Source organism: Schistocerca piceifrons, chromosome 5 (genome assembly GCF_021461385.2).
Source record: "Schistocerca piceifrons isolate TAMUIC-IGC-003096 chromosome 5, iqSchPice1.1, whole genome shotgun sequence".
Lineage (NCBI taxonomy): Eukaryota > Metazoa > Arthropoda > Insecta > Orthoptera > Acrididae > Schistocerca > Schistocerca piceifrons.
The window spans coordinates 482,625,081-482,649,414 of record NC_060142.1 but is presented as its reverse complement, the minus strand read 5'-3'; the positions used below and the strand labels follow the sequence as shown (position 1 = coordinate 482,649,414).

General features: G+C 42.6%; 1 protein-coding gene across 1 annotated transcript in view; it reads left to right on the top strand.

Annotated features, from left to right (window-relative positions):
- The window catches only part of LOC124799093, a 166,920-nt gene that overhangs the window by 31,815 nt on the left and 110,771 nt on the right, over positions 1 to 24,334 (top strand). The window contains exon 2 of the mRNA XM_047262632.1: positions 14,794 to 15,088. Coding sequence (XP_047118588.1) covers positions 14,794 to 15,088 — 295 coding nt within the window. The remainder of the gene's footprint in view (positions 1 to 14,793; positions 15,089 to 24,334) is intronic.

Genomic DNA, 24,334 nt, shown 5'->3' with positions numbered 1-24,334 from the left:
TGTACAGTGTATAGCGAAGAAGTATGTTAACAAAATTCGGCCCTTAGACATAAACATCTTACACTGAGTCGTTTCCATTGATGAGCCGATACCTGTACGTTTCGTATATGTTCATAGCGTGCATTTACTGTCAATTTGCTTATTAAATGAACAGAGGCAACATGTGTACTGATTAACCAACTTCATCTAGTGAGTAAAGTTTTACCGCTCGCCTAAACAGTCAACCGAAAGCACGTTGGTTCTTTCCACGAGGCTGCCGCTACTTGTTACTGCATTGTTTGATCAAGTTTTCACAATTACCAGGGTTTTAATCGTTGATGCACAACATTTATCCACTGTTTCCATACGTCCAATAATCAGTTTTGAGTATCCCTCCAGATATGAAGTTTACGAAGAAGCTCATTTACTCCGTCGGGAAATTTTGAAAATTTCGAGAGGCATCCGCTTTAAATACAGCATCCTGAGGTAAGGCCAACTAACAAGCAAGTAATAATTCAACCTTATACAAAAGATGCTTAATACATTACACATACCATTGCGATTAGGCTTTCAACACCCCGAGCCGCAGGTACTAAACGGCAAAATGCAGATGGCGACGGACAGTGCCAAAGATAGCACGGGGAACCTGTGTCGCATTGATGTCACATTACCAGCATTGTTGTTAGGAAATATTCTTATACATAACATTACATGGGAAAGAATCATATGGACCTCGTAGGAGTTGCTGAGGTAAGATGGAATGGACATGGAGAGTTGCAGTCAGATGAATATGTATTCTACTACTCAGGAGGAGAAGTAAAAGGAATTAATGGAGTAGCAATGATTATGACAAAGGAATTGGCTAAATGTGTGGACTGTGTAGACTATGCAAATGGCCGGGTTATTGGTGTAAGGCTGAAAGGAGCACAAAAAGATTTACTGATTGTCCAGGTGTATATGCCAACTTCAGAACATGATGACCAAATTGTAGAGGAAACGTACAATGTAATAGAGAGAATAATGGACGAAAATAAAAAATGCTGCAAAATAGTAATGGGAGACTGGAATGCCATTGTGGGAGAAGGGAAAGAGGGAAACATAGTAGGCAGTCATGGTCTTGGAAAGAAAAATGACAGAGGTGAATGGTTAATTGACTTCTGCAGGGAAAGGCAGCTGATAGCGGCAAACACATGGTTCAAGAACCATAAGTGGAGGCTCTACACTTGGAAATCACCAGGGGATAAATATAGAAACCAAATCGATTTGATACTGGTAGAAGAAAGGTACAGGAATGGAATCAAGAAGGTGCACACATTACCAGGTGCAGATATTAATAGTGACCACAACTTACTTATGGCAGAAACAGAAATAAGAATGAAAAAACTGAAAAATGCGACAATGGTGAAGAAGTGGGATCTAGAGAAGATAAGGTCCAACAAAGAACAAATTACAGAAATGCTGTCTCGGGACTTTCTAAACACATTACGAGACAAAGAAGCACCTGATAATGCCAACGAGTACTGGAATATGCTGAAAGAAGGAATCATTAAAGCAGGACAGCAAAATGTAGGATATGTAAAAGGGAAAAGGTCAAAAAAACCATGGGTCACACAAGAAATGATTTCCAAGATGGAGGAGAGAAGAAAATTGAAAAACAAGAACACTGAAGATCTAAGAAAGATATACCGAAGGTTAAATAACGAACTGCGAAAAGAAACAGAGCAGGCTAGGAAAAAATGGCTAAAAGAGGAATGTGATGAAATTGAAGAACTGGACAGGAAGGGAAGATACGACTTACTATACAACAGAGTAAAGACTATTACATGGGAACAAAACAGAGCAGGAAGTGCTGCTATGGAAATTTTGAGTAAAGACGAAGAGGTAGTGTACAAAGATCGTGACGATGTCCTTCAGAGATGGGAAGAATATATAAAAGAGCTATATGACACAAATAGCAAACCAGAAACTCTGGAACTTGAATCACACAACAGTGTAAGTGATGAAGAGAAAGGACCGACCATCATAATGGAAGAAGTAAAGTCTGCCATTGCTGCAATGAAAAATGGCAAAGCAGTAGGTACAGATACAATACCGGGAGAAATACTGAAATGCTTGAACCACAATGGAATAAGAGAAATATTGAGGTTATGTAATAAAATATGACAGTGGTGAATGGCCTGAGAACTTTTTGACAACAGTAACGATTCTATTACCGAAAAAACAAGGAACCAAGAAATGCAGCGAGCACAGGACAATCAGCCTCATTTCACATGCAGCCAAAGTGGTGTTAAGAATAATTAATAAAAGACTTGAAAAAGTAATAGAGGAGAATCTCGGCGAGGAGCAGTTTGGCTTTAGACGGAATACGGGCACCAGAGATGCAATAGGGCTCCTACGAATCTTGGGAGAAAGGCTTATTGAAAAAGGAAGAGACCTATGTATGTGCTTCATCGATTTAGAAAAGGCATTTGACAATGTGGTTTGGGACAAGCTGGCGACTATTATGAGGGAAAAGAGAGTGGACTGGAAAACCAGAAGACTTATAAACTCATTGTACCTTAATCAAAAAGTTTCAGTTAAAGTGAGAGGAGAAAGTACAAACTGGATCAGACTAGGGAAAGGAGTAAGACAAGGATGCTGTTTATCACCTACTCTTTTCAACCTGTACTTGGAAAATATGATTGACCAATGCTCATTAGATGACAAAGGAGTAGAAATTGGAGGAAGAGGAGCAGGGTTCTTGACATTTGCTGATGACATGGTCCTTCTAGCCACAGGGGAAAAAGAATTGCAGGATTTGGTGGACACCATTGCAACTAACGGAAAAAAATATGGAATGAAAATTAACACAAATAAAACAAAAGTATTGGCAATAGGAGGAAATAAGTAAATAAAAATTGTGCTGAATGGAGAAACACTAGAACTGGTGTAAAATTTTAAGTATCTTGGAAGCAGGATAGACACCGACTGGAAGTGCACCACAGAAATTAAAACAAGGATAGCAATGGCAAAAGAGGCGTTTTATAAGAAAAAGAGAATCTTCTGCAGCGGTCTGGACAGAGAACTCAGAAAGAGACTCATAAAATGTCTTGTATGGAGTGTTCTTCTATATGGCGCTGAAACATGGACTATGAGGAAAAAAGACAGAGAAAGGCTGGAGGCTTTTGAGATCTGGACATGGCGGAAGATGGAAAGAATAAGTTGGATGGACAGAGTAAAAAATGAAGAAGTACTGAGAAGAGTGGGAGAGAAAAGGCAGTTACTAGATGTAATAAAGAGAAGGAAAAGAAATTAGATTGGGCATATATTAAGAAAGAATGACGGACTGATAAAAACAGTTTTGGAAGGTTATGTAGAAGGGAAAAGGAAGCGAGGAAGGAAGAGATTCCAGATACTGGATGACATGATGGACGGTACAACATACAGCAGCCTTAAGAAGGAAGCAATGGATCACAGAAAATGAAGAGGCAAAGGACCTGCTAATATAGCAGATAACTGATGATGATGAACATTACAAATTATTTTATTACTGCTTTAGTACGTTGTGCACAAAGAAATTAATAAAATAATTTGCTATCTAGGCAAAATTTTGTGTGTAATTGCTACAGATGATTTCGGATTTCACAACATTATCGTTGTGTAAAAATTCTTCGTTAGGATTCCTGGCTCAGACACGGATGCATGGCAGCGCAGCTACTGCCGGAGCAACATTGCCAGACTGCACAGTGTTTGTCAACTACGCCCATCAGTCGTAAGCTCTCACAGGGGAAATACCGCAAGTCGAACATCTAAAACCGTATAAAAATAATAAATTGCAGAGATGTCTGTTCTACCACTCGTCAAGGCCATTTATCTGTATCTGTGTACAATCGATGTTTGTGTGTTTCAAAAATCTAAAGACTAAGGAAACACAATCGGCAGAAGAAACATTATCGTGTAGCCGACATTGATGTGTAACACATTCACATGAGTCATAATGAGGTACGGTATTAGGTCAATGATCTCTTGTATAGAGGGTGTAATGTAGGTATAAATGCAGAATTGCTGTTGATGACTGAAGATGGTTTACTAGACAATATTACACCAGTATTTACGTCTTTGCAAACTAATGATTATAGCTATTACAAGTCGTACATTTTTAGGTTTGGTAGTACCTCCACGTATGTGTGTCACAAGCAGACCATTAATGTCTACTTTCCCCGAGGCAGCAGGTAAGGTTTGACATGTCGATGAATTGATACAAAACGAAGTCTACACTGACAGGCATAGTTCACTTTGCAGCGCAGTTACGACAGCAGAGCATGTTACAACTGTACAGAAAACAATAGGTCGTAAAGCTTGGAACATGCTTGCGTGAAGACTGTTCGATGTAGAGAAAAACAACCAACACACTGATGTGTGTAAATGTTAAGTTGCCATGCATAAAAATGTCTGCACTTATACCCATTACACCCTGTTCATAAAAAGATATTTACACTTCTTATTTTGGCAAACAGTTGTCGCCTTCAGATTTTCTTAATATGTGAAATTACTTTATGATGTTCAGAGTGCCTAACTACATTTGTTTGTCAGTATGAAGATTTTTGTGGATTAAGTAGATCTGAAGACGGAAACTATGTGCTGAAACCGGTAATATTAATTCTTTTATATATGTCTAAGTGATCATTGATGTAATAAATTATTATACAAACAGTACAAAAGTCTCATGCTTCCAGCAGGCAATACGCCAATTTCTAAAAATATCTTAATGAGTTATTATCAGAAGTAAATTTCCCAACATAGAAGTTTCTATGTTGTCATATGTTCTTCCCTTATTCATCATCGAAGCGAAAAGGTTTATTTTCAATAAAGTGTTTGAAATACAGTGAAATGGAATAACTTGCGGCTGACACATAGGTAAAATGATCACTGTAGTTTTTGGTATTCGCTTGCTGCACTGCAGCTGCGCAGACAATAATGTAGCATGTCCACAAGTCGACCTTGAGAATTGTACGCACTGTTTTATTGATCTATGTTTTTATTCACCTCACCGAAACCCCACATTTGTACTTCGAAGGCGAATAAGGGGAAGAACGTACTGCAGTACAGCAACTACTGCTTTGAGAAACATGATGCTGCTTTCTTTAGTACATATACCTTTAAACGATTTGGTAAATAATTTCTCTTGTGAATCTGCTGGTCTGCTCCATGGAAATGGCTCTTCAGTGGCTTGTGCCTTTGCACGGAAATGTAGAGTTTTAGAGATAAATAACCTTGATGGTCGGCCACATCTCTGTATCTTACAACGATTTTAATTCGATGTTAATACATTGAGTCATGGAGTTTCCCTAGTGAGAGCGGTGTTTCCACTGTCACCCACGCTGACCTCTGTGGCCCGTCACCTGGTGTTAGTTATCGCGTATGACGATCCGTCCCACGCCTGTATCTCACTCAGTGGTTGGCTACAACGTCGCTTGATCCTGTCAACGGTGGTCTCAGGTACCCATGGCAGACCACTGACACAGCAGTCAGTGGAAATCCCTCTGCCTCTGCGGGCAATTGCAGCTCTAATTTTTTTTTTAAATCTGACGATGTTATTGTTTACATAAAAGTGCAAATTATTCCTGTTGCCGACATAACTATAAACCCATTTTTCCGGAAATCGGCAGCGATCTTTTGTTACATCTCATCCAGCTACATACATGTTTCAGAAAAGAAACCTGATAATACCAACAGAAAAGGGTAGGGTATATCACATATAATAAAATTTGTCAAGTAACCAAAGGTTGGAAATGCAGCCTTGTGGAACTACGGCTACAAAACGACAGTTAATTAGATAACCGCCGGCCGTGGTGGCCGAGCGGTTCTAGGCACTACAGTCTGAAACCGCGCGACCGCTACGGTCGCAGGTTCGAAACCTGCCTCGGGCATGAATGTGTGTGATGTCCTTAGGTTAGTTATGTTTAAGTAGTTCTAAGTTCGAGGGGACTGATGACCTTAGAAGTTAAGTCCCACAGTGCTTAGAGCCATTTGAACCATTTAGATAACCACCACCAATATTACCACTCTTGAAGCTGTGGAAATGCAGTATTCCTGTCCACTGCTGGGGTTTCGTTAGACGTGATTTTTCTGTTTCACTTACTGGATTAAAGTTACTTAAAATAGCTATGTTAGAATACCGTAATTCGATTAGCTTTCTAAGACGTTAAGCCGCGTATAGAAACAACACTGCAATAACATAGTCGGAATTTGGTATTGTAAGGTACAATATTTTTAATAACAAAATCTAACGGCGACGCGTTTTAAATTTTCGTAATGCATGTAAAGCGTAGAAGGACTTTTATTCTAACAAATAGATCTGTAATTGTAAACTGAGGAAATAATGAAAACGAAAACAGAAATTATATGTTAAACAATCTTGTTTTCTTGAACTTCTACAGTGAATTTCTGTCTTCAACATCATTATACAATTGACATCCTTGAAGGACTGTTTGGTTCACACTCTAGGAAAATCCAGGCGTCTTGCGAATGATTATCGCGGCTTCAGACATCCTCGCCACCAACTCGGCACCGGTTGATGATTCCTTGCACTCGACGCTATTTGGCAACACTTGTGTGAGCATATATCAATAACGGTGCATTTCCAGTTGCAGATTCTTTGCCAGGTATTTCCCTGAACCGACGTCCTCTAACTTGATCTGACGTTATCACCACAGTGCATGACAGAAGGTACTTTGTACCAGTTTTTGGCATTGACTAATAAATTCGTGAATGTAGCGACGGAGAATGTCCCATTCACACTTACATGGTAATCCGTATTCATTCAATATTCAGTAGTGACAGTGCGATAGTTGCGCAGTAGTCTCTAATACGGGTTCAAAGTTTAATCAGTATGGAGTTTCGAGTAAGCCAACTTCCTTCCAAAGGTTGCGATTTAAATACCCTGAGTAACTGCTTAAGACTTTTTATAGTTACCCACTAGTTGCAATACTTCCACATGAATTTCATCGAAATCCTCCATCAGGTCAACTTCATAAGGACACTCTGACTGGCCGCAGTAGACTTTATTCAATCGCACTGAAGTTTCCCTAGAGTCCTCTCGACAAGTTTAAGTTTTTCCTACCTGTTAATTGTTTCAATTGCTCGTTCTGCTCCGTATCGTAAACGACAGTTCACCAGAAATGTTGAAATCTGTTGGGTTCGCTCTATACTTTACGGCCATAACATTGAATTTAGCCAGATTTAAGGAGAATCATCATTCGGTACACCAAGTGAAAGTACTGTCACGGTCGTCAGAGTTATCATCAGGGTCGACACGAATTCCACCGAGAAAATTTCGGAAGCTGAAGAGGGATATTTTTTGAATGCTTTAGTGTAAGACTATCGGGGTCTGTGGTGGTTCATTACAGATTTAGTTTCGTTTGATTTATTATTCTATTTTACCTTCGTATGTGTATTGCACTTAAAACCGAACATCTTCACAACAGTGCAAATGTCGAAAGTATGCAGTCTGTTCGTTGTTTGGAAACAAACTTGTTCCACTCGTTTACCGTAGTTCGTGCTGACTACAGTAATGCACGCATTACCCTTTGCTCTCAAGGTTGATTTCAGTACTGCTAGGTTACGTCTCGGGGAACTGAAGTGATCGCGTGACCTGTACTGCCACGTTCCAGACAGAGGTAATGCGCGTTGTTACCTCGCAGTGCAAACTAAGAAAGTGACAGCAGGAAACGCCTTCGCAGGCATTCGTGACGAGATGGCGAGAAGGAGAAAAGTGCGACAGCGTTAATAGAAACATTGACGCAACGTGCAAGCAGAATATTGAAGCTGAGTGGTTTGCAATCTACTGCAAGTGGACACGGAGCTTGGTGGAGTTGTAGAGTCGAGTGTTTTACCTGCGAACACCCATTTCTTCGTCGGTATTTCGGTCTAAAATTAGCTCTTCCTCTTCTAATTCAGGGGTGGCTTGAGGTGAAAGTCAAAGTGTTCCAACGTACAACAAATACCCAATTGTCAATATTGTCAAACGCCTAATTATACAGCAATTTTTGTGATGCTATAAAGAACACAAAGAATACCAGTATTGCGAAAAACGTCACACATTTTGTCGTGCAGAACTGGATTTCAAGGTTATTCTGTCTAATGGGTTTGACCTTCAAAGGTACCACGATAAACGGGTCGTCATGTGCTAACGAGACGACATGGTTTCAAATACGGTACACAACATTAGATTACGACAAAAAAGTGAAACATCAAATTAAAGCGACTAGTGGTTTATTCTGATTAAACGCTAATTTACCCATATTACATTGTGAATAAATGATGACACAGTGATACTTTGCGAGATGTACGAGTATAGTGCCGGCCAATATTTAATTGTTGTGCTATGCAGCCATTGGCTTATGGACGTGCAGCGAGTGACAGCGCCCCACTCCCATAAATATTGTTCGGTAAACAGTTAACAACACCATCTTGTGCGTAGACACGACGGTGTTGCCGCTGTGGCCATGTTTTTAGTTCACATTGCCAGAGAATGTGTTAACAGTGAAACCTAGCAGCGTGGATAGTATTAGAAAAAAGATCCAGTCGTAGGTTGCACAGTGGTTTTTATTAACTCGAGAACAACACATTTTGCCCGGATAGGGAATCATCATGTTATGTTAAAAAATCAGAAATTTTCTGCCAGATATGTATGCACTGTGTGAATACGGACGGGCCTCTGGTGCCATTCAAGCGTACGGCTGTTTTTACAGTGCACGCGAGGTCTTGTACTGCGCTGCTCTGCATGTCGTCTAGTAGAAGCTACTGGAAACCAAAACAAATTTTCATTTTCAAGACAGGAAAAACTGTTCAAACTAAAGAAACTCTGTTAATTTGCAAATATCACATGTTTGATGATAAAAGACGTCCTTCCGTACCAAGCAACAAGATACTTTTAGTACGTTTCATTCGGTATCATACCTTCTTGGACGGATGCGTTTTGGCATGAAATTTCTGATTTTTTAACATAACCTGAAGATGGCCTATAAAAGGGCGAAACGCTTCGTTCTTGAGTTAATAAAGAACATGATGCAACCTGCGACTCCTTTTTAAAGATTGCTGTACCGCCACGCCGAGATGGGGAGCATTCATTTTCAGTATGGATGGGTTTATTGAAGAAGAGTCAGGGGATATGAACCCTGTGTGTGGCTTAGCTGAATGCACTAAGAGAGTGCACAACGCCGTAATGGTGAGCTGTTTCTGTCGAAACGGCAACCACATCGCACTACTTTTCAATCTGAGGGGTGTCGCGATCCTCTGTATTTTTGGTATTACGTGCCTCGATCTTTAAAAACGGATCGCTATCTGTCTGTCTATCTGTCTATCTGTCTGTCTATTTGTCTGTTTGCCTGACAGATAAGAAATGGCTCTGAGCACTATGGGACTCAACTGCTGTGGTCATAAGTCCCCTAGAACTTAGAACTACTTAAACCTAACTAACCTAAGGACATCACACACATCCATGCCCGAGGCAGGATTCGAACCTGCGACCGTAGCGGTCGTGCGGTTCCAGACTGTAGCGCCTTTAACCGCTCGGCCACTCCGGCCGGCGACAGATAAGAATCCGTTTTCTCATGAACGATAAGATGTATGAAGTTTGAGTCACATATTAAGGTCTATGGCCGTTATACGTTTAAAACTTATGCACTGTCAAGGTAAATTCAGTCAAAAGTACGGTAATTTACATAACATACTAGAAAACACACTCATCAGAACTTTTGCGGTACTGCCCACCTCCTACAATTATGAAATCTGGCAAGAACCGAAGTTTCGCAGTACATGCAATATATAATTACATAACACCAAAATTATTTTTGTCATTTTTTTCCGTCTGCCTGTTTGTATGTCCCTCCGTTAATGCCCTTTTTCTCTGGAACAGGTTGGTGTATCGAGCTCAGATTCATGTCACGTATTAAGGTTTACTGTCCACTGACGACGTATAAATTTTGAGCTTCTAAGTCAGTCCAGTCGGAAGATACAAACATTTATGTCAAGTATTGTTATACTCGAAACCTCAGTCATCAAAACCTATAAAGTATTTCTCACTGACCTAGAATCATAGAATTTTGCACGAAATGTGGTTTCACAGCACAAGTAAAGGGATAATCCGAAATTATTAATTCATAACAGTACCACACGAAAAAATATTCTTTTTGTAATTTGTATTCCGACCGAAAACTAGAAATTAAAACATTCTCGAAAGTCCTTGAATTCACTGGACCGGCATCGTTTCAGCATCAGTGTCGATATCAGGCAAAAATCGTCAAGATCCTCTATTCCCAGAATGGATAAAACGTCTATATACATAATTAACCTTGTAGGGAACCTTCAATGCGCAAGACGTACTCGCACCTGACCATTTTTTGTTACACGCAGATGAAAACAAGTTTTTCATTCACCCCGGTTCCCAGAACTCCTGAAGATAGACGTTGACTGTGGATATTGTATCACAGACACAGCCCCTTTGACTGTACAGAGACGTCACTAAACCCGCCCAAAGACCATGCATGAGCAGCACCTATTAGACGGAGGAGGCCCGACAGCTGATCAATTCCAGTCATTCCACCAGGAGGGAGTACACGGCTCGTGTTGTCTGTAGTTCAACCATGCCTAGACGGGCAATACCGTGGTTTGATCGCGTCCACATTGTTACCTTGTGTCAGGAAAATCTCTCAACAAGGGAAGTGTCCAGGCGTCTCGAAATGAACCAAAGCGATGTTGTTCGGACACGGAGGAGATACAGAGAGACAGGAACTGTCGATGACCTGTCTCGCTAAGGCCGCCCAAGGGCTACTACTGCGGTGGTTGACCGCTGCCTATGGATTATGGCTCGGAGGGAGACTGACATCAACGCCACCGTGTTGAGTAATGCTTTACGTGCAGCCACAGAACGTCGTGTTATGCCTCAAACTGTGCGCTATAGGCTGATTGATGCGCGACTTCACTCCAGACGTCTATGGCGAGGTCCATCTTTGCAACCACGACACCATGCAGCGCGGTACAGATGGGCCCAGCAACATGCCGAATGGACCGCTCTGAATTGGCATCACGTTCTCTTCACCGATGAGTCTCGCATTTGCCTTCAACCAGACAATCGTCCGAGACGTGTTTGGAGGCAACCCGGTCAGGCTGAACGCCTTAGACACAATGTCCAGCGAGTGTAGCAAGGTGGAGGTTCCAAAAATGGCTCTGAGCACTATGGGACTTAACTTCTAAGGTCATCAGTCCTCTAGAACTTAGAACTACTTAAACCTAACTAACCTAAGGACATCCATTCCCGAGGCAGGATTCGAACCTGCGACCGTCGCGGTCGCGCGGTTCCAGACTGTAGCGCCTAGAACCGCTCGGCCACCCCGGCCGGCACGTGGAGGTTCCCTGCTATTTTGGGGTGGCATTATGTCGAGCCGACGTACGACACTGGTGGTCATGGAACTCGCCGTAACGGCTGTACGATACTTGAATGTCATCCTACGACCGATAGTGTAACCATATCGGCAGCATATTGGCGAGGCAATCGGCTTCATGGACGAGAATTCGCGCCCCCATCGTGCGCATCTTGTGAATGACTTCCTTCAGGATAACGACATCGCTCGACTAGAGTGGTCAGCATGTTCTCCAGACATGAACCCTATCGAAAATGCTTGGGATAGATTGAAAAGGGCTGTTTATGGACGACGTGACCCACCAACCACTCTGAGGGATCTACGCCGAATCGCCGTTGAGGAGTGGGACAATCTGGACCAATAGTGTCTTGATGAACTTGTGGATAGTATGCCACGACGAATACAGGCATGCACTAATGCAAGAGGACGTGTTACTGAGTATTAGAGGTACCGCAATCTGGACCACCACCTTGAAGATCTCGCTGTATGACGGTACAACATGCAATCTGTGCTTCTCATGAGCAATGAAAAGAGCAGAAGTGATGTTTATGTTGGTCTCTATTCCAATTTTCTGTACAGGTTCCGTTACTCTCTGAACCGAGGTGATGCAAAACTTTTGTGTGTGTATACATTTTGGTGATCGTATATAACAGGGGTTTTCACTGTTGTGAAGATGTTTTCGCAGAAGCAAAGGTGACTGGGATAACGAACCGAATAAGTCATAATTACTTTAGCATTCCGTAATGAGCCGCTGCACACCACGGGTCCATTGTACCAAAATACTTAGAATATCTTCGTGAACATCCTCTGCAATACGGCTGTGGACTTCGGATCTACCCTGTAGTTTTCAAGGCAATGAATTCACTGCTGGTGAGCTGTGAGAAACGTGAATATAAGGCTAAAGCCGTGGGCACTCAGACCGTGATTTCCAACAAAAACGTTAAGCGTGCCGAGTTCAGCGCGCGGCTGATCGCTCAGAAACGATGCGAGTAGTACAGTACATGCGGTACTGTGTGCCTTGTCGTAGTATACGCGATCGCAGCGAGCGCCAGCGCGAGTTGTCGGCTTCATGTTGTTTGCAAATCACACAGTTTACGAAATGGACGCGTGCAAAATTCCAACATTAGCTGTATCAAAACGCACATTCCCTCCAATGTCCATATGCTAGTCATGTTCTGTCTGTAGTATGCATAAATTAAAACTTCAGTATCTACCAACATGTTAGAAGGCAAAAAGAAAAGTACCATGTCCAGTCAATAGGGGTGCCGCTTATTAAAAGTTACATTACAAATAGCGCGATATAAATTTGCTACGGTTCTCGACATAAGATAAAAATGATTTAATCGATCTCACTTTTTAGTAAAGCTCTTAAGTCATTCTTCGTTAATCACTGTTCCTATTCAGTAGCAGACTCTTTAAAACATGTGAAATACAAAACTTAAAAGAAGGAAGTGGAAAATGTCTTACTCCACGTAGTGCAGGTTGTCTTGTATGTAACGTAACATCGAATATTTACGAAACACTGAATATTACAGAATATATCTTTATTGAACTAAGAAGAAAGTACCAGAACCAACTAGAAAACTCGTAGGTTAGCAAAAAAGCTTCCATCCGTTGACACGTGAACTAGCAATACAGGAAGTGGTGTCTTAAGATTCTGCAGCTCTACGAATTACGCTACGCAGGCCATGAATGAGTTACGACCAGATTTTCTTTTTCACCATCTCCTGAAAGCGTTCATCGTAGGTTTGCTATTTACTGACAATTATAACGAACTATACCGACAACAATGCCTTTCCGATGGATCTTCAATGTGCTGTTGCCTTGAAACGGCATATTTTTGTAATACGCAAGTGACAATAGTTCTTTAGCCACCAATATGACCTTTCCCGTCATTCTTTTACAACAAATCACACAATTGACGACGGGTTTTCGGCAGATCCTCAATTTGCTGGTGCTTCCAAACTAATATGTACCGGATGATCAAAAAGTCAGTATAAATTTGAAAACTGAATAAACCACGGAATATTGTAGATAGAGAGGTAAAAATTGACACACATGCTTGGAATGACATGGGGTTTTATTAGAACCACCCCATATTGCTAGACGCGTGGAAGATGTCCTGCGCGCGTCGTTTGGTGATGATCGTGTGCTCAGCCGCCACTTTCGTCATGCTTGGCCTCCCAGGTCCCCAGACCTCAGTCCATGCGATTATTGGCTTTGGGGTTTCCTGAAGTCGCAAGTGTATCGTGATCGATCGACATCTCTAGGAATGCTCAAAGACAATATCCGACGCCAATGCCTCACCATAACTCCGGACATTCTTTACAGTGCTGTTCACAATATTATTCCTCGACTACAGCTATTGTTGGGGAATCATGGTGGACATAGTGAGCATTTCCTGTGTGGCCGCGCGGTTCTAGGCGTTTCAGTCTGGGACCACGTGATAGCTACGGTCGCAGGTTCGAATCCTGCCTCGGGCATGGATATGTGTGATGTCCTTAGGTTAGTTAGGTTTTAGTTGTTCTAAGTTCTAGGGGACTGATGACCACAGATGTTAAGTCCCATAGTGCTCAGAGCCATTTGAACCATTTTGTAAAGAACATCATCTTTGCTTTGTCTTACTTTGTTATGCTAATTATTGCTATTCTGATCAAATGAAGCGTCACCTGTCGGACATTTTTTGAACTTTTTTTTTGTTCTAATAAAACCCCATGTTATTCCGAGCATGTGTATCAATTTGTACCTCTCTACTACCGGCCGGTGTGGCCGAGCGGTTCTAAGTGCTACAGTCTCGAACCACGCGACCGCTACGGTCGCAGGTTCGAATCCTGCCTCGGGCATTGATATGTGTGATGTCCTTAGGTTAGTTAGGTTTTTGTTGTTCTAAGTTCTAGGGGACTGATAACCTCAAAAGTTAAGTCCCATAGTGCCCAGAGCCATTTGAACCATTTTGAACCTCTCTATCTACATTATTCCGTAATTTATTCAGTTTTCAAATGTATACTGACTTTTTGATCACCCGGTATATATATATATGGGCCTCAGCTGAAAGCGAATGTGGCGTCTCGCGGCTCTGTACTGAATAGAGATGTCGTGCGTGTGACATAGGTGTTTTTCTGTATCATTGGTGTACGTTCAAGCCCACGTTCAGATACGTGACATGCTAGTTATTGCTCTGCTCGTTAGGATAGACTCCCCACATTGCTTCTTCCCACTATGACGTCACAAACCAGCCACGCTCCGAGTGCCGACAGGTTAACGAATAGATACAGACCCACGGTGCGTGGCCTGCCCGCCCTCGGCCTCAGCTCTAGAGCGCTCAGTGGCATTGTTTCCAGCAGTCCAAAGAAGGCGGGAAAGGCCCGAGTATCACGGACTGGTGAGCTGCTACGGCCCTGAGGACCAGCAGCCACCAACTGTGGCATCTTCGCGGGCCATGGGCGGAGTCTGGCGCGGGGGCGGGGGGCGAGGTCACCGCCGCTATCCGTGTCAAGGCGCGCGTGCAGACAGCAGAAGACCTGCCACGCCCTCTGCGTCAGCGCTGCCGCGGCGACCTTTTACCCCGGCGCGAGTCTGTGCTCCAGGGCCGAGAGCACGAGTGGAAACTTTCCCACACTGACGTCGAGGCAAAGTGTTCACAACTCTGGAACCAGCGTGCCACCGGTTTCTATGAGCTTCAGCTGCGGTGCGAGAGTGATTCAGGAGTAACTGGTGTAAAATGTTTATGCCATACGCTACTACTTAAAAAAAATCGCGGTTAGAAAGCAGGATTCTTCTCGTGCTATATACTGTAGACTGAACGCTTAAAAATAAATGAGCTTTATTTATTCGTGTAGGTCCACCACCAGCTTAATAATTTATCAGAACGAAAATTTCGATGCGCTTCATATTCAGCGTGAAGCACATAACACTTATACCGCAGATATTTCGAGAGTAGAAGAAACAATTGGTATGCTAGGTATTAACCCCCCCCCCCCCCCCCTTTGCAGCACATACACAGACTGTTTTGGGAGGTTCAAATGTGTATTAATATACAACAGGTACAAATATTTTAATGGAACAATAGCCATAAACAGTACCGCAATCAAAGTAGGCTAATTTTGAAAGTCCATGGCGTTTTTATCAGGAGTCTAGCGCAAGATTTTACGAGATCGGGTGGATAGCAATGTGCGGCTGTTTGCTGATGATACTGTCATGTACGGAAAGGTGTCGTCGTTTAGTGACTGTAGGAGGATACAAGATGACTTGGACAGGATTTGTGATTGGTGTAAAGAATGGCAGCCAACTTTAAATATAGATAAATGTAAATTAATGCAGATGAATAGGAAAAAGAATCATGTAATATTTGAATACTCCATTAGTAGTGTAGCACTTGACACAGTCACGTTGATTAAATATTTGGGCGTAATATTTCAGAGCGATATGAAGTGGGACAAGCATGTAATGGCAGTTGTGGGGAAGGCGGATAGTCGTCTTCGGTTCATTGGTAGAATTTTGGGAAGATGTGGTTCATCTGTAAAGGAGACCGCTAATAAAACACTAATACGACCTATTCTTGAGTACTTCTCAAGCATTTGGGATCCCTATCAGTTCGGATTGAGGGAGGACATAGAAGTAATTCAGAGGCGGGCTGCTAGATTTGTTACTGGTAGGTTTGATCATCACACGAGTGATACGGAAATGCTTCAGGAACTGGGGTGGGAGTCTCTAAGAGGAAAGGAGGCGTTCTTTTCGCCAATCGCTACTGAGGAAATTTAGAGAACCAGCATTTGAGGCTGACTGCAGTACAATTTTACTGCCGCCAACTTACATTTCGCGGAAAGACCACAAAGATAAGATAAGACAGATTAGGGCTCGTACAGATGCATATAGGCAGTCATTTTTCCCTCGTTCTGTTTGGGAGTGGAACAGGGAGAGAAGATGCTAGTTGTGGTACGAGGTACCCTCCGCCACGCACCGTATGGTGGATTGCGGAGTATGTATGTAGATGTAGATATCGTTGTTTAAAAGCTGTATACACCGATATTTGGTGCCTCACGTGGTAGTTCAAACGAACGCGAAATTCACATGTGTGCGTATAGGGAGGCAATTACTGAACTATATCGAATAATATCGTCACAACGTCTGAACACTTTGCGTTAGGATGTTCAAACTGCACGGTTGGCCGCTGGGCGTGATGGGAATTAGTATGTGCTGTATGATTTGGTTTAGCGACGAACCCCACTTTCATTTGACTGGATTCGTCAATAGGCAAAATTGACTTATTTGGGTGACTGAGAATCCGTATTTCGCGATCGAGAAGTCTCTTGAACCCCAACGAGTGACTGTGTGGTGTGCTATGTTCAGTCACGGAGTAATCGGTGTGATATTGCTTGATGGCACGGTGACCACCGAACGGTACGTGAAGATTTCGGAAGATGATTTCATCCCAGTTATCCAAAGTGACACTGATTTCGGCAATATGTGGTTCATGCAAGACGGAGCTACATCCCATGAAGCAGAAGAGTATTTGATGTCTGGAGGAACGCTTTGGAGACCGCATTCTGGCTCTGGGGTAACCAAAGGCCACTGGCATGGCCCTCGATTGGCCGCCATAAAAAATGCTCAAATGTGTGGGAATCGCTAAGGGATCAAACTGCTGAGGTCATCGGTCCTAGACTTACACACTACTTAAACTAACTTATGCTAAGAACAACACACACTCGCATGCCCGAGGGAGGACTCGAATCTCCGGCGGGAGCAGCCGCGCATTGGCCGCCATATTCTCCGGATCTGGATAAATGCGACTCCTTTTTGAGGGGCTATATTAAAGGCAAGGTGAACATCAATAACCCCAAAAGCATTGCTGACCTGTAAACAGCCATTCAGGAAGTCATCGACGGCATCGATGTTCAAGTGGCTCTGAGCACTATGCGACTCAACATCTGAGGTCATCAGTCGCCTAGAACTTAGAACTAATTAAACCTAACCGACCTAAGGACATCACACACATCCATGCCCGAGGCAGGATTCGAACCTGCGACCGTAGCGGTCGCTCGGTTCCAGACTGCATCGATATTCCGACACTTTTGCGGGTCATGTAGAATTTCGTTATTCGTCTGCGGCACATCATCGCCCATGAACATGTCATATCCTAAATCCGAATATTTGTAGCGACGTGTTCATATTGAATAAAGAGTATGCACTCCGTAGTTTGTAACTAATTTACATTTTTTATATAGTTCAATAATAGTCATCCTGCACGTGCAGCCCTACACAGATGTTAATACTTCTCTGGAGCTGCGTTGTTAAATGGGACATTGCATAGCCAAACGAAAGACAAACAAAGATGAATACAGTGACTCGGTGGGGTCTGACACGTTCTCCAAATGATCGCCACTAGCGCCAATACAAGCTTCCAGTCTGTCATGCAACGATTGCTTCACACGTTCTTACATTTCAGCGGAAATTGCAGTGCAGGCAGCAGTAATACACCGTTCCAAATCATGAGTATTGCTTGAAGAGGATGAACTGATTGAAGAGATAGATGTCTGTCGGGTTATTTCTCGGCGTATAGCCGGCCGTTGTGGTCGAGCGGTTCTAGGCGCTTCAGTCACGAACCGCGCTGCTGCTAAGGTGGCAGGTTCGAACCCTGCCTCGGACATGGATGTGTCTGATGTCCTTAGGTTAGGTAGGTTTAAGCAATTCGAAGTTCTACGGGACTGATGACCTCAGATGTTAAGTCCATAGTGCTCAGAGCCATTTTTCGGCATACATGGTCCATGAACGAACGACACACTTCGTATATTCGCCGTAAGCCATGAGCATATCCGCTTTTTTGCACTGGAAAATGTTATATTCTTAGCACGTCTTACTACGTTCATTATCATACAATAACTGACAGGACAGCCGCAACACAATCGCACTGTATACGCAACACAAAGGAAAAACATTACGTCTTAGCCTAGCGTCGAAGCAATAGGATGGAACAAACAGCTGTCGGTGTTTACAGTGCTCACAATACGATAGCTCGTAAATTACTTGCACTACCATCCTGCAACAAATGCAATTGACATTTTCATTTACGCTTGCTTTAGGGTTTTGCTGCCAACACTGCATTTTAGTCAACGTCTCGCAATCTGCTTATTGGCTAAAAATACGCGCTCTTGCCTGCAATTCGGTTCTGTGGAAACTGCATATTGATAGTGCCTTCACTGTCCGAAATATAGGCGGTGTAAGTTCAGATGGTTCAAATGGGTCTAAGCACTATGGGACTTAACATCTGAGGTCATCAGTCCCCTACAACTTAGAATTACTTAAACAGCCATGACCGAGGCAGGATTCGACCTTTCGACCGTAGCTGTCGCGTGGTTCCAGACTGACGCGCCTAGAAGCGCTCGGGTTTTTCCCACTTTGTAGATTCCCTACACGACGCGTTTTTCTAGAAGGTTCACACAATATCTACTACAAACGGAGCCAAGTGTCGTAGCGGTTACAAAAATGAATCGGAGTTCAAATCACCAACTGGTCATACAGATTTCGGTTGTCCGTGGTTTCCCTAAATAGGTAAAACAAATTTCAGGAGATTACATTCTGAAAAAGGCGCTGCCAGTATCCATCCACATCATTGCCGAATTAAGACTTGTGCTTCAGCTCTAATGATTGCGATATCGACGGAACATTTAAACCTTGCTGTTATTGTTGCCAGAGTCGGTGGATCGGATGCATCAGTAAACACTCGACCCTTTACAGAATCTAACTCCCATGTATAAACCAGCTTTAAGGTTCTGATTACTTTACAGATGAGTTAATGTGTTAAATATTCGCCCGGTAAGGACGTTAGCGAGAAAAAAGTTTAGGAAAGGTTTCAAATTGTGTTTAAAGATCGTTGGAAGTCGCTAACTGCTCTCATTATGAAAGTGAATATAAACGGGGTAATTTGCGTTCCATATTAAGGTAAAGTTAATTTTTCACCCATATAAATGTTTGTGACGTCACAGCTCATGACCTACGTGGCGTACAACGATGTAATTTTGCAGGTACGTTCAGTGGCATACGTGGATACTATCACAAAGTGTGTTTCGAATAGATTCAGTAGCAGAGAAGTATTAAGTTGAAATGTCATGCTTGATACTGACTTTTGATCACATGAAAAGCAAAAATGTTGCAAAGAATAAAGCTTTTTTGCTTTCGTCATTTTGTGGGGGATGCCAGGGTGAAGAAGTTTCTTAAACGTTTGAAATTATGTGTAGAGCTTGTTGGAAGTCGCAAAGTGCCCTCATTTTCAAATACTGAATGAATAAAGTCCGGCTATTTATACGACGTCAGTTACGCGCCTCAAGACAAACGTACAGTTTGTGACTGTAATACTTGTCTTATAGTGCTGCGCTTTCAACATAAGACTATACCTCTTCATGAGCAGATTAAGACAGCATTTTAAAATTTTAAATTTGGTCAATCATCACGCAAAATATTTAAAATCAGTTTTTCCGTGTACCCCTATGCTGCAACTGGTAGCTGTTTCCGAGATAGCGTCTTCGTAATATAGATTCTCCAGCAATATCCATTGCAAACATCACAGGTATTTTCGTCCAGCTCGTCCAAAAAACATGTGTGGTATCCATCAATTGCAAAGAGTTACAAGGTTCCACCTTCTTGCAAAAACACTGTTTTATTTTATTCCCAAGCCTGTATCACCACTGTTGCAGCACCTTCAGTGGGTTTTTCTTCCATTGCTTGCCTCGAGATGACTGGGTGTTTGTGTTGTCCTCATCATTTCATCATCATTTCATCATCATTCATGAAAGTGACGAGATTGGACTGGGCAAAGGCTGGGACATTGATAACCTGGTAGTTGAGCGGCCCACAAACCAATCATCATCATCATCTTCTTCTTCTTTCATTGCTTCTTTCGCTGCAGTACATGTTTCCTGCAGCTGTCAAACAAAATCAACCACAAATCTATATTAATACGATATGTCACCATTTCTACGGTTTACTGTTTAGAGCTGTTTTTGACTAGTATTTGGCTGCTAAATGAATCGTTTTGTTGTAATTACTTCATGCCTGAAGCTACGTTTTCTCGTTCTCATTGGCAGATTCTGGTTATTATTTCACTGCTGTGGCTTACACGCACTTTTCATTACCTACAGACACTGCCAACAACGTAGATGACCTGCTCTATATGTAACAGTAGTCGGTGTTTACGGAGTAATTGTCTGCTCAATTACAGTTAAGTGACAATTTCTAGATTGCCAAGAGACAGCAAAGTTAGTTACATATCACTGTATTATGTTTGGACATCAAGTGCCAAGCATCAAACTGTACCATAGTTCAGTACACAAATGTAATGTACTCTTAAGAAATATTATTTGCTATTCATATTGTATTGCCACATCTTCATTATAGCACGTCCTGTAACAGCTAGGACAAACGTCAAAAAACTGTAGCAGGTTAACAGTTTTCTGGATGTTTGGCTGATTTAAGAGCAGCATTCAGTTACTTCTCTCAAAACGTATTTGGCGACGTGACAAAAATAATTAATAACAATTCTCGCCGCCCATAATTTTTTGCGACGAGGCAGAGCTTTCAGTAATGATAACGTAGACTTGTGGCTGACTTCATTTAATAGGCACAGGGCAGACGTAGTGTCACAGAAACATCAATAAAAGAAACACGCACTGAAGATACCAGAATTGTGGTGAAACAAGTTTGGGGAATAAAACAGAACTGTGTTTTTGCAAGAAGGCAGACCTATCATATTATTTTATTCGATCGTCGGAATAGAGCTTAATTTCTGTTGTGGTGTTTCCACATTTATTCTCTTCTTCTACGAAATCTATCATTAAGGAGTATGACAGAAAATTAACAGTAGCTTACTTGCTAGGCGATGTGGACTTCGCCTATGAACCCTACTGCTACACCTCCATCTTGGCCTACTAAGGAGGTATCTTCCAACAGGTACTAAACTGAGCTGTTCAACACGTAATCATGGGGGACCACTAGGCTCACAGGAGTTACTTACACATCAGTAGTGTATTGTTTTGCCTACTATCGAGCGAGGTGGCGCAGTGGTTAGCACACTGGACTCGCATTATAGGGGACGACGGTTCAATCCCCCTTCCGGCCATCCTGATTTAGGTTTTCCGTGATTTTCCTAAATCGCTTCAGGCAAATGCCGGGATGGTTCGTTTGACAGGGCACGGCCACCTTCCTTCCCCACCCTTCCCTAATCCAATGAGACCGATGACCTCGCTGTTTGGTCTCTTACCCCAAATCAGTCCAATCCCATCCTTTTGCCTAGTGAATATTTCATACTGCGGTGACTGTACTGAGCTTGGCAGTCTTCAGTTTCTCAGTCTTTCACTGGATCGAAGATTTTCTTAAATAACTTTTGATAATGATAATGTAATTATAAGATGTATACATTAACCAACGCCCCGCCCTGCCTTTGGACGGGTTAGACCTTATCTATCGCCAAGCAGCTTATCTGGTGTGCTGGTAGTAAATTATATACGCAAACCTTGTCCGCGAATCAGGCCCTTATTGCAAACCATATCAAAATCCCTACAATAGGTCCCGTAGCCTTCACCTACAGACAGAGAAACGCGACAGGAAACTGTAATTCATAGTATGTATAGATAGAAGATGCGTATAGGTGAATAGATTCTGGTCAAACGTCATTGCATCCTGGCGTTGCGGCGGCTGTTTATTGCTTTTCACGCCAGATACCACCTCTTCTGTAGCTGACCAGCTCGTAGCTGCAACCATAGCCACGAGATGTCAGTTCGGACGCCAATTAATTGTGGAACAGGTAACGGTGCATATATATTACACACTCGTCGTTACCATAATTATAAATTATAGGTACACACAAACCTTACTAGTGAACATGTATCAAAATTCTTACAGAGCATGAGATTAATTTTCACACACGGACAGAAAAACGTGCTGGGGGACGTTAATTTATGGTACGTAGAGATAAAGATAATTTGGCTTTTAGCTGTTTCAGGGTGACATGCATACAAAACGACTGGTTAAATCAGTGTTCTGCACATACGATATTTCAACTTTCTAGCCAAACTGTGTGTCATAAGCAATTGATTGAAACTGTATAAAAGTCTATTCATGGCTCTTTCAACTTGATATTGTAACAAAGCAGATGGATCCTTTCTCCCTGTTATCTTTTTCTCGATCCCCCTCCATTTTCAAGCAACTATGCAGCTAATGTTGAAAATATGGTAGCAACGTTTGCACTCATTGGGTGTCAAGAGTTACTAGTATGCGTAGTAAAGAATTTTGGTACTGAAATAGAATCCCGTGTGTCGGGAAATTAGCCAGCGCAATTCGATAGAAATTACTATTACTATTTTATCTCTACCGCGCGGGATAGCAGCGCGGTCTAGGGCGCCTTGCCACTGTTCGCACGGCTCCCCCCGTCGGAGATTCGAATCCTCCCTCTGGCGTGTGTGTGTGTGTGTGTGTGTGTGTGTGTGTGTGTGTGTGTGTGTGTGTGTTTCGTCCTTAGCGTAAGTTAGATTACGTAGTGTGTAAGCTTAGGGACCGATGACCTCAGCAGTTTGGGCCCACAGGAACTTACCACTACCACTATTTTATCTAAAAAAAACATCACTCACACAAATCTTATTCAGCTATTCATTTATTCAGAAATGGGCATTTTTCATAGTACAAATCAAAGTACAGAAAACAGCAATAGGTAATTATTGTAACCCTATAAAAGATAGTTTGTTGGAAGCCATTATAGTCAGCCTGCATAAGGTTATGATATGAGCAAAATCTGTGCACAAAATTACAAGGCAACGTACGCAGACGAGTCATCACAGTTCACAGCTCGCACAATGTGCCGAATTTTATCTAAATTTCTCATCCGGGAGATCATTCTGTAAGTTAGTGACTGGTTTCAGTGACAGGGAACGTGTAATTATTATTATAGGCTGTTAAACTTCAGTAGTGTTCACTTCGACAAAAGATTCAGAGTATGAATAGTGTTACTTGCAATAGTTACTGAGTGCGCACATAGTTTTCGTACAGAGCTGACTGTTAGATTTCAAGGACAGGGTTTTAAGAATTTCGTGCAGTGACTGTGTTAACTATTAGCGTTTGCCACACGTAAACTATTGTGAACAGTTACGTCTATGTTAGGTTACTGCACCCGAACAATCATATAGGACATCAGTCTAGTGTAGTACATGGCTAACCATTTTTCTGTGCATAAATGATGTTAGGTGAGACACGATCTTGCCATTAACCGTTGGTTATTTAATATACAGTGTAGTTAAAATTACATGCATGCACAGTGTCTCTCCCAAACAATAGACATTATTCAGAATCTGCATCTGCGAAACATTATACGTAAATTAAAGGGAGATCAATACTGTGAGCTACAACGGGATATTAAGCGGAATCAGTGGCGACGAGCGAATATGTGTACCGGACCAGGACTCGAAGCCGGGATCTCTTGGTTAATAGGCACGTGGGGTAACCATTGCGCCATCCGGGCCACAGCGTTATCGCAACTGCACGGACTGTCTCGGCACGCCACACTCCCAACGAAAGCCACCTGTCCGCATTCCTTGCCCACTATACTCCTGCTCGCTACTCAGAGATTCCCACAGGAGGTCGGAGGTTTTTGTGCATTCGCACTTGAAGATTTCGGATAGACACTGCGTATTCATAGAATTGATAGGCCAAGCTGGGCCTTAGATCCCCTTCCTTCAAATGCGAATGCACAAAAACATCAGACCTCCTACGGGAATACCGGCCGGAGTGGCCGAGCGGTTCTAGGCGCTACAGTCTGGAACCGCGCGACCGCTACGGTCGCAGGCTCGAATCCTGCCTCGGGCATGGATGTGTGTGCTGTCCTTCGGTTAGTTAGGTTTAAGTAGTTCTAGGGGACTGATGGCCTCAGCAGTTAAGTCCCATAGTGCTTAGAGCCATTTGAACCATTTTCC